The sequence below is a fragment of the Amphiura filiformis genome, chromosome 11, assembly GCF_039555335.1.
Source record: "Amphiura filiformis chromosome 11, Afil_fr2py, whole genome shotgun sequence".
NCBI lineage: Eukaryota > Metazoa > Echinodermata > Ophiuroidea > Amphilepidida > Amphiuridae > Amphiura > Amphiura filiformis.
The window spans coordinates 25,972,736-25,985,076 of record NC_092638.1 but is presented as its reverse complement, the minus strand read 5'-3'; the positions used below and the strand labels follow the sequence as shown (position 1 = coordinate 25,985,076).

The window sequence follows — 12,341 nt, the reverse complement described above, 5'->3', positions numbered from 1 at the left end:
ATTATGGGAGCTCTTTCGTGCCCAACAATAATATAGCCTAAGTATTTTACTCGTACAACACATTTTATGTATATCCGTACTGGCTACCATACACAAGTTTATTTTTTGTCATTTTCGTCTAATTGGGACTGGCAACCTAGCTTTGGTCATCAGCAGGACTTGACGACGGCGCTGATTTCAAAAATCTACGGACGGTAAGCTTACACTATAGAATAGACGTGATGGAGTTAGTTTCAAAGGAATTAGATAGATGGGGGTGAAATTGAAGGAAAAGAATATATTGGAAGGATTTGATAGAATTACATTAATGCAAGTTAAGCATACAGAGTGGTTGGATTTAGTTATTTTAAAGTTGAGATGTAAATGGACGGTGATGAAATTCAGATCAGATTTGGACCAGCAGGACGATACTGATGAGACATTGGGAGTATTGTTGGGGTGTGAAATTGAAGGCCAAGAAGAAGCAGAGGAGGGCGATTTTATAGAGCCAATAGTTTCATTTTCATATGATGTAAGTATAAACAATGTTGCTTAAAATGATGGCAATCCTTGGTTTTATTTGTGTTTCCCATTTTTGGCTATATGAATGATGATAAATTTCTCAAAAACAAAAGGCTATTCGCTTCAGCTTCTGAAAGCGGAATATTATAATTTTTAAAATATAGAATTTTGAAATGCTTGTCAAGGTGACCGTTATGCATGTTGATAGTGATATCCGTTGATATCAGAGACAGTGTGCTGTACTACCTACTAGACGTAGACTGCGCGCGGAACTCTCAGTCTTCAATACATCTTCCGAGGAGCAGTTTCAGACAATAGCTGGCCACGCGTTTTGAACTCGCCACCCAAAAATGGTGGTGTTGTTACGCTTTTCCAAATCGAGACTCGTTCAAATTGTTATATCTCTGCTTAAACAAAAGGTATTGAAGTGTATTTGGTGTCATTTTGTAGCTATATACGGTCGTGCGCCATGAATTGGGGGCCAAATGCGTTACACACTAACAAATGGAGCAATTTACATGTTTTTGTACTTAAACTGATCTAATTCATAAACTGTTCATCAAAACCCTATAAAATTATATATCACTGTAAAGCTTAGAGTACCAGGAATACACACATACAAACAATTGGTCAATATACAGGGTGCCACAAATGTCATATAGGGTGGAAAAGTTGAATTTTGGTTCAAAAAGTATACTATTTTGTTTCTCTTTTCTTTACTAACATAAACATCTGTTCTGCTAAAACCTTTTTAGATGTGCTAATAACATTGTAGGCTTTCAAAAAAAGCAAACTTGTAATGATGAGTTATGTTGCCCACCTGAGATACAGGGTGTTCAAAAGTCGTACAAAATGTTCATGATTTTTATTACATTTTCAATCAAAACTTTTTTCCTCCATGCCCCACACAAAAACCAGTGGCATATTTGAATTCCTCATCAAATTTCCATCCAAAAAATGTTAACTTTTACAGCAGTGGGGTAATTCCTTCAAGAAATATGACCTTCAGAACATTTCGGAGCATAAATTAATCCTTTTTAAACACAGTAACGTAGGCCTATATAGGAATAGCCTAGAACCAATGACACAGAATGCAGCACACTTGCAACAAATTAACTTAGCTTGGAATAAAACTGGTCACATTTCAAACTAGACATAAATACCAAAACAATGGTACATAATCCATCTCAATACCTTGCTGGGTTATGAAGTTACAGTAAAAAATATATTTGTGAGGTGCTAAAAATCAACATTCCCTATACTTTAACACATGCCTCAACCGTAGGATCCTCAACCGTAGGATCCTCCACCCCTGACTTCACATCGTTTGAATTGCAATATCTCAAGAAGTAAATAAAGTGTGAAGTTCTTTCTTTCCACAAATTGAGCTAGATAAATAAGCAACAAAATGAGACCAAAACTAGTTCTGTACCCCTCTCCATTCTTGAGATCTGGGACAAAACGTCCCAAATAAAATGAAAAAATGTAACGCCTCCACCTTTTCCTATACCCCAATTCATGACGCACGACCATAAGTGTCCTAACAGACCTCCAAAGGAGAATTGTTTATCAGCTAAGATAGTGGAGTTAGAGTTGTTTGAGTTCAGAATGACCGAGGTGGTGGATGAGGCGGTGGCGGTATGTGCAAAGTCTATGGGAAATAAAGATTTTTGTGTGTGCGTTGAATCAACTGATCATATCTTTGCATCCATATGGGCTACAGACATGGTTAAGAGCTCTTTTGAAAGATTATTAATTCTGCTAATTGTTTTTAATCACTTTTAACTCTTTATGATTGGTTTAGTCTATAAAATGCAAACTTTTATGTACAAAACTACCCGTTTTCATATTAAACACTGTAGTAAGCAATGCGGATGTCTTCAAAATCTAAAAGTTGCTGTAAATTTTCAATTACTTATCCTATCATAGTCAAAGTTTACATTTTCTGAGAGGAAATTTGATGAGGAATCTAAATATGGACTTACTTTTTTTGTATGGGTTAGAGGTAAAATGTTTCAGTTCAAAATGTGTTGAATTGTAAAAATATTTGAACATATTTTGGGACACCCTGTATTCCGAGATTACCAAACAGCTGTGATTTTTTTTCTTCCAGAGTCAGTATGCTCCCCCTAACCTCTAACCAAATCAATGTTGTTTACTTTCAGTTTATAACTGCAAGTTAGTAATAAGCAATGCATTAAATGACCCATTTTTTATTTGGTTTTTTTTATTCCACCCTGTATAACTTCAAGGTCACCCTGTACAGTGAGTTGAAATGTGTATATTTAAATTGCTTTTGCCTTCAGCTTTCCAAAAATGTATACTTTTGCTAGTTTAGGGTTGATAGTTGTGGAGATATTCTAATTTGAAACTTGATTGGTGTAAAAATTCATAATATTTGTGATGTAACGCTAAGGGTGGCGAGTTCATAACACGTGGCCAGCTCGGGATTAATGGGGCCAGAGGTTATCTTTTGAATTCTTTCATGACCACTGAAGCATATAGTCATACCTGTCAAGGACACTCGGTGTGAATTGAAAGACCATGTCACTCGCCACAAAAGAAATTTGGTGTCTTTCCGCTCCTCAGAATATGATGTTTAAGGTCTAGGACTATAGCCAAAATATTAAATTCTCGATCATGAGAGCCAACTTGCTTTTGAGAATTGACCAATCACACGGTCGTTGCTAGGTAAGGTCAAGGTTCGGTCATGCAGGTTGCGCGATCATGTTATTCTAGATATGAAAAGTACGCTGACGCAAAAGGTACATCCTCTCATGATCGAGAAATTGTTATTTTGGCTATAGTGCTGTACACGACTTTTAATTTAAAGTTTTTGTTTAAAACATTGCCAAAAATTACTTGCCCCTTCGGCTCCCCCCAATTTTACCTTCCCCCAGGGCTCATAATTATTGCACCTAGGGCCACAGCCCCTTACATTAAATTAAAAGCAATTTCAAATTCAATTTAATTCTGAGCATTCATTTCAATTCACATTTCAATTCCAATACAGTTTGCAATATACCGTATAAATATTGACAGACCAAAGTCAAATTTACTGCCACACATACCCGTACCACCTTAACATGTGAGTGCCCCCCCCGGACATTAACCTGCAATCCCCCGCATGTATAATTAGTGCGTTGGTGAAGTAAAAAGAACCCTGAAAGTAAAACCAAGGATTGCCATTATGATAATATGTTCAATTACTATTTTGTTTTTAGTATTAAATTCGTTTCTCTGTAGTTGGCACTTCACCTTTCAGATAGAAGACGGATCCTTACTGTATCAAAGCAAACTGCCAAGGACCTGTTGCTTGTTGCCTTGGCGTTTATAAACTTGTCACAGCAATGGCAACAGGGGTTTGGTATTATTGCACATGAAACGCGCAACTACTGATGGCGAGTACCAAGCTATAATGCTACAAAAAAGTACATACATGTCACACAGATGTAGGCCCCATAGATGTAATGGTAACTTAAGGAAGATACAGTACCGGTATGTAAAGAGTCATGTACAAATTATAAGTAAGTATGAAAATATCATATTTCCATGTTTGATCAATTGTTTATTAGTGTATTCATTGTAATTCAAAGAATTTGAATTTGAATTAGAAGGTGAAATTAGCAAATGCTCAAGTCTGTAACATCGCTCTATTAGACACTGGCAGGGTTCGATTTACTTTGAAAAAATTGCATAGCGAAAACATTATTTAGGTGATGTTCTTATAATATTTGCATAATTATGTTTACATAAAATTGCTATACAAGCTGAAATTTGTGTAGCAGGTTGTCCAAAATGGGAAGCATTTTGCTCCACGACACAAGTTAAATCGAACCCTGGACACTGGTCACCGAGAAAAAAGGAAGAGAGAATGATCTTTAGAAGTTTTTTTAAATGTGGCTTTGGAGAAGATCTAGTTCTGTGCAAATACATGTCCTGTTAAAATGTTATGAAGCAAAAGTAATGGCCTTATCCAGTCATCTCTCATAACCATCTTCAACTCCACCATCCACTTTTTAACGGTTAAATTTTACATTGTCTAAATAAATGTACATGTTTGTGTATGACTTCTACATGTATAACTGAACCAATAGGAACAATATTGTACTTTTTTCATTTCAGACAACCAATGAACGTGGTGAAGGCATTAAGCTTCCTGTCATATACCTGTACACTGTTGTAAAGGTATGTTTAGGATTCAATTTGTTTTAAATTTTGTTTATGAAATACATGTAAGCCTAAGTGACCTGTTATGTCAGCAAAGGGTATCTTTTAAAGTCAACTGTGCATTATTCTCAGACGTATACCAAAAATATGTTTCAAAACGTAAAAAGGGGCCCCCTGTTGAACAAAGCTTTCCTGTACACCTTTTCATCCTTTCTAAAACTTGGTCCCATTTATGAAAATTTCTTAGGGGATGCGATCTTTTAAAGGAAGGTTTTATTTCAAACTCTGGTGACCCGCAGGTCAAATTGCTAGAATTGTACATTAAACACAACTAAACAGACACAATGCAATTTGCAGGCAGCAGCTTAATCAGCGCCAATATTGCAACATTGAAACAAAACTATTACAAACATCCAATCCAACCCAACCCCATCCTCCAGGCAATGAGGATAAAGTGCCTTGCCCAAGGACACAACACGTTGGCACGAGCGGGGCTCGAACTCACAACCTCTGTATTATGAGTCGGGCGCCTTATCCATTCGCCACACATGCTCTTTTGTGCATAATTATAGAGGACCGGGGGATTCACTCTGTCATTATAAAAATTATTTGAAGAAGTCAAGGAGCCCTAGGAATAAACACTAGTGTAATTCATGTCATACACAATTTCTTTTTATGACTGTTGAAATATCTTTTGTTGATGGACAATTCCATGGTAACTCGTGCTACACTTTATCACGTCCTTTGACAAACTTTCAAGTTGCTGGTTCGAGTCCCACCGAAGCCTGTGGAAACTTTTTTCTTCAAAATTCATGATCGCATTCCAAAGTGAGTCTCTTGTCGATAATCGTGTATGGTATCCTTATAAGATGAATACAAACTGAGTCATCTACATTGTATACTTGTTGGTTAATAGTTGGCAGTGTTTTATGAAAAGCATTTTGTAGAGTTAATGAATTAATGCAATCGTTATTGAAGTTTTTCCGTATAAAATGTGTTTTGATATAAGAAGGAGCAAAAAGACTCACTACATGTATGTTAAAATCCTCATCATCATATGGAATTCTGCGCCTATGTAGGGCCTATAATGGAGTAGACTGATACACAATCGATTTGCTATTGTGCTAAGTCTATAGTACCCTAATTGAGCATGCAGAATAATAAAAAATAAATATTCACAGTTTATCATGTCATGAAAAGAAAATTTATATATTTTGTGTATCCCTCATAATGCTATCAAGATGTTGATTTTTTGCTTATGAAACCTAGAAAGTGTGACGTTATACACTGTACATGCCGTCTTTATCCCTATAGCATTTGCACACAGTTCCTTATGCCCGAGCATAGAGAATTACGTTAATTTGAAGGGGAGCAGGTAAGTAGTAAGTATTCCAGAGCTATAAAAATCCGCAATTTTTCCAATTTTGAGCAGAGCCACAAGTGTCAGATTTTGAGGCTCAAAGAACTGGAGCAGATGCAATAAACGTGGTTTTAAGGAAATGCCGGTGAGCCTGAAAGGGGGACCCTTGACCTCCGCACATATCCATACTACCTTTAGTTTACACGTTAATGCACCCCCGGGCGTTGATCATTCACAAATAATTAAAGCCTCTTGGTGTTTTTGAGAGAGGCCAATGCAGATGAGAACATTGAAAAATTACCAAATTAAATTGTTGATGTGGGATTGTTAAGACCATATGCATGCATTTCCAGACTGTTATTTATACATTGTATTGATCAGTGCAATCAAGATAAATTTGCTTCATAAGATATGAACCATCAAATTACCATATATTTTATACAGGCACAGGTGGTAGATCAACTAGCTGCCCCAACTGTATCTACCACTTCCACATCTTCCGCATCTTCATCTGCAGTCCAAGCAAGAGGAACTTCATCAGCTACATGTACTCCATCCATAGTCCCTCCAACAACTAGGGCTTTTAAAGATTCTGCCAATTCCAGTGACATTGATTTGTTGGACAAAATAGTTCATAAAGCAGATAAGTCTATATCCATGAAAAAAAAAGAAAGGAAATTTGTTGAACTGTTCAATGTAACCGGCTCCACACTTGTCGAGGAAAGGAGTGAGACATTAAAGAAGTGTGCGGAGGAAATGAGGAAAGGGAAGGAAATTATGATAAGAATCAAAGAAGAAGAAATTAACATTAAAGATAAAAATGCAATCATGTTTCAAGTATATACAAATAACAATTGGAAATTAGTTGGATATGTTAGGAAATATAAAATAAAAAAAATAATGTCAGCAATCAGAGGAAGTGAAATAATTAATTTAATTTTAAGAATGCCATTTTGTGTAACAGCAACGGGTAGATGGACAGCAGAGGTAGAGGTAGTAAAGCAAGGCCATTGGCTAGGAAATGATTATTTGTACAAATACAATGATACCATTAAATTTGATTAAACTCCACATTAGGTCATTGCATGATTACTACTTTTATATATAGATTTCACATAATATTTTGTTTTTAAAATTAAAATGTGAAATATTGAACAGAAAACTAAAATCACATTGGCCACATTGGTCTATCTTCTCTTTTAAGATTTTCGAGCAACATTTTTGGATAAGTCTTTTTATGGGGTTAAAATTTTTCTATACACTCTTGAACTTTTCATTTTACCCGGCTGGCATTTCTCAAAAGTGGCGTTAAGCTGAGATATTTTAAAACAGTAAAACAGCTATAACTATTTGCTGTTGAGAATACATGACAAATATTTCATTATGTTAACCAAAAATTACATTATTTTTTTGGAATATTTATGTGGAAATGCTGTTGGCCAGACATAATGAAAAGGTAGGTCTGGGTCCAGCATTTTGACAATTTTGCCCAATTTCAATTTTTAAAAAATTCAATGATTTTTCATGTTAAAATATGGAAATAAGATATTTGATATAAAAATATACCAATACATTGATATTAATGTTAAAATATTAAAAAAGTCAATCATATATGACAATTCCCTGGAACAAAAGATCAACATAAAATGATAAAATAATAAGTTTTGCCATCAAAAACGACTGAAAAAGGTGGGAAACATGGTATCTGACCAATCTGTGACTTCTGCAAATATCGTGGAATTGTGACCCTTGAATATATGCAAGAACATCAGCTGTAGTTTAACATTTTGTATAGTCCAAAAATTGCATTTTTTAGGCAAAAACAAGCAGATCTTTGATATTCAAGAGGTCATAGGTCAAAAACCGTAAGTCTCAGGAATTTGCAATGATTGACCTTTTTATGTACATTTCATATCAATATACTTTTTGTTTCAAATATCTTGCATTTTGAATGTTTTTTCATGATTTATCATGTAACTTAACTTTTTTGGTTAAATTGGAACAACATAGCCAAAATAATGCATTTCTTTCACAAATATTTCATCAATCTATAAAGTTGCAATTTTTTGTAGGTGACATGTAATCATTTTACACAGTAAATATGATGTTTAAGTTATTACTACTTCAAAATGGTAAGATCATAGTGTAACTTTATAACACCATTAGAAGCTTTGTACAAAAATGTTGCACAAAAATCTCAACTTTTTTTGAGAAAAGTGGGGATGAGGCTGTGGATCACGAAATGCCCTTTTAAGAGAATAAAAGTATTCATTTTTGGAAAAGTTTTGTACTACAGGAATCCAATGCTGAAAAAATGAGATGTAGTATACACCCTGAAGATAATATTTCTCAAAATGAATGTCTGTTTACATCATGGTTATTTTTCACACATCACATGTGTCACACATTTATTTATGTCATATTGATTTTCATAGTAAAATGCTAATACCTATTTCAATGCATCCATAGATACAGAGGAATGAATGATGTTTCACTGGAGCTGGAATAGATAATAATATTATACAATCCAACTTTACATTTTGTTTTACAAATTCAGATTTTCTGATTGATTAAAAGATTTTGAATACTAAAATCAATAGTACTGTTTAACCCCAAAAAGTTATATGTTGATACACAGCAAAGGTGATAACACAAAATAAAATCATCAGCTCATGCAACGTAAATGTTGGGTCATCAATAAAAATGTCATTTATTTAATTTTAAATAGTACATTTTTTTCTGTACAGTTACATGGATGTGAGATTGAGAATGAAATATTATACAAATATTTACTGCTTATGTCATGAAGGATCTGGTGGAATCTATTGGTCCCCAAGGTGAATTGGAGACTGTGGACCTATACTATTTTCCTGAAACTAAAAGGAAAATAGTAGGCCCACGTTCAGCAAGGGGACCAATAGAGTCAACCAGATCTTCCATATAGAGCACTGTTTGTTAACATTTATAATATTCTTTGTTCATTGATTGGTTAAAATATTAGAAACAGTGATTAAGAATTGTCTTCACCATCCCCTGAATCTCTGATCATGCAATACAGATGATCTGTGACTGAGGGAAATGAGGTTTTTCTCTTCAAACAGTAAGATGCCTGATATATATTTATATATTTGTTGTAGGATATCCAAAAAGTTTATTATAAAGTCTTATCATTTCACATGAAAGGAAATGTTAATGATTTAAGGTCCGTTCATACTACCACCGCATTTGCGATGCATTGCTTTGCGATGCCGATATATCGATTACTTTTTGCCGCAACTCAACGCAACTTGCCGCATTTCCAAGTTAAAATGTATTGTGATATCGCAATGCAGTAGTTTGCAGTACGCTGCAGTGCGGCACCGCATCGTAAAGCAAAGCATCGCAAATGCGGTGGTAGTATGAATGGACCTTTACAATTTTGTGCTGATGATGACAGCATACATGCAGTGTTATAGCCAAGCCTCAAAATATGCAGATCTAGACCAGGAGCCACATATTTGGAAAAAGCAGCTCCTGGTCCTGAGATTATCTAGTGAACCAGGAGCCATTTTTAAAGAGCTAAGAATCATTTCAATTTCAATTGTACACATATAAAATTCAAAACCTGCTTCAGCTACCAGGCTCTATTAGAAAAATGTAGAGCCTGGTTATAATATGATTTTGATGTGGACCAGGAGCCAAATGTTATGACCATTGAGTAAATGGCTCCTTGGTGCCTGTTTATTTTGAACCTTGGTTATAGCCAATTGCTGACCCATCTGCAAATAATGTATGTCAGATTTACATGTTGATTAAAATGAAATCAAATATATTCAATACAGGGATGTCCAACACTATTAAACTTCAAAAGACCTGTCGTAACAATTTTAAGCAATCTGTGTTTCACCAGAAGATAGAACTGCATGTCCAATGACTAAAAACAATGGATCTTAAAATTAATAGCCCATTGGGCTATTCCAGTTGAAATCCACACACCCTGTATGTACTTAATCTTACACCCTATGATCTTCCACACAGGGAGTTTGAATTTCAAATGGGGTTAACTGAATCGGTGACTCTATTTGAAATCTACACTCTTATGTGTTGCAGAGACTATTGTCGTCCATATAGTGGGTGCACATTGTTTTGGATTTCAAATGAAGTATAAAGCCCAATGTCCTATAAGTTTGCTTGAAAAGTTTAAACAAGAGATTCGGTCAACCATAGCAGGTAGCCAAAATTTTTGTAAATTTGTACACATCTGAAAATAACATGTATTGTGCCTGATTGTGTAATATAATTTGTTTTGTACAGAAGTTTTGCAATAATTCTGTGTGCAGTGTGAATTTTTAAAACTATCTACCAAAAATTGCTTGCCCCTCTTTTGACATGGATCAGGCATCTTTGCACGCCCCCATTTGCACATGCCAGATTTGTTGGTGAAAAATTCAATTTACACATAATTATTGCACCACACTTTATAATATTAATTTATACTCATTAAAAATACTTATTGGTTTCACATTTAATTAACTGAATACCTGAATACATAACCCACCCATGGGAAACTGATTTTGACAAAATTATATGTTGGACTTGGATTGTTTTTCGCATAATAAGACAACAATAGGAGTACCAGTCCACTAGTAAGATAATACAAAATAAAGCACATAGGTATATATGCACACTATACTGCCATGTAAACAAAACACTTTCCTTGATTAAACCCATTTTTCAGAAGTCATTCTCTGTCAATAAATGTGTTACAAGTCCTGGACTTGAGTTGTTCTTTCATACATACTGGATTTCAATGAAAGTGTTTAAAGTCTGAAGTCCTGGACTTGGGTTGTTATTTCATACATGCTGGATTTTACATACTCAATAGGTGCACATAGAGGGGGAATTTGAGTTGTGTTCTTTTATACACATGATAGCCTATGTATAAGCCAAAATTTCCCATATCATGCTTAACTCAATTTGCCCAAAATATGGACTTGGGGGGGGATTTTGTATTCATGTATTCAATTCTAGAAATAAGCTTACTTCAGTGGTAAGAGTTGTAACAAATAAATATAATTTGTATATTGCACTGTTTTTAAATTCAGATGAATAACTCAGATTTCTGTATTGCACTTCTGAATAAGAATATTAATGAATATCCAGCAAACACAAAACTTTTAAACATTGTTTAAATAACATTAAACTAAAATAATGAATAGTTGGTTGTATAAAAGTCATTAAAACGTTTTGTATCAAGTATGCTAGACCATTGGTTTTCATTACATTTATGTTTGTATGTAATAATTATAATAGTAACTCCATTGTCAAAAAATATGCCTCAATTGGCCTCCGTGGATTATATATTGTACTCAACATTTACATGTTTTCTGTTTACCTTTTATAACATTTGCGATGAATGTGACAAAAACATATATATGTAATTTATTTACAAAAACCAGTATAAAAGCAATGCATAATGATAATATATTTTACAAAAGACTTTTTCATGACTTTTTCTTTGCCCTTTGCACGGATCCACCATCTTGCTACAAAAACATGGTTCTCCTCCTTCTCCTGCAAACGCATGCACAAAATGTGTATTTTTGTTTCTTGTGCTTTCATAGCTACGCGCCAGAAGCCTATTGCAACACTTACGCAGTAATTGAAGCATGCGTTTGACAATTGTATGTACATACAGCCGTAACAGCACACACTTTGCGGGTAGAACATCCTTTTGAGATGGCCGTGCAATTGGTGAATACCATGCCACATGCACATTGAACATGCCATCACCAGTGTGTGATTGGTTGTAGACCAGTGGTTTTGGAATTTTTTCACACCAAAAGGTATTCAGTTAATAATGAAGTGCACTAAATTTAAACCTGATATAATTTTCCGTGCACACAAAGCCAACCCTAGCAATTCTTATATTTGTGATTTTGAGTTTTCATACACAGATATTCATTAAATAAATCATTTACATGCACAAAATATCAGTACCATTTACTAACTGCAAAATATGGTGACCGCGAAAGACTGGTGCACCTCTTGTAATTTATAAAACTCCAGTTATTCAATCAGCCCTTATTGGGTGATGGTGAGATGTTGGAGTCCATCTGTATCTCTTAAGGATATATTATGTGATGCGATCAAGCAAAGTCAGTCAGAGCTCGGCAATAATAAACTGTCAGTTTCCTATAGGATTGTAAAAAGCATTTACAAAGCTGGATTTTGCAGAAAACCCCAATGAAATTGAACAACCAGTTCCAAAGATATGACCAAATAAAGAGTTTCCAAAACAAGAGGAAACAAAAGGAAATATTTCCTTTGT

At 34.7% G+C, this 12,341-nt stretch overlaps 1 protein-coding gene across 1 annotated transcript; it reads left to right on the top strand.

The window, feature by feature from the left end:
- Positions 1–188: 188 nt before the first annotated feature.
- Positions 189–7,449, top strand: LOC140163969 (uncharacterized). The gene is made up of 3 exons (XM_072187260.1): positions 189–511; positions 4,627–4,689; positions 6,476–7,449. Exons 1-3 carry the CDS (start codon positions 251–253, stop codon positions 7,094–7,096), a joined length of 945 nt encoding a protein of 314 aa, XP_072043361.1. The 5' UTR covers positions 189–250; the 3' UTR covers positions 7,097–7,449.
- The last annotated feature ends 4,892 nt before the right edge of the window (positions 7,450–12,341 follow it).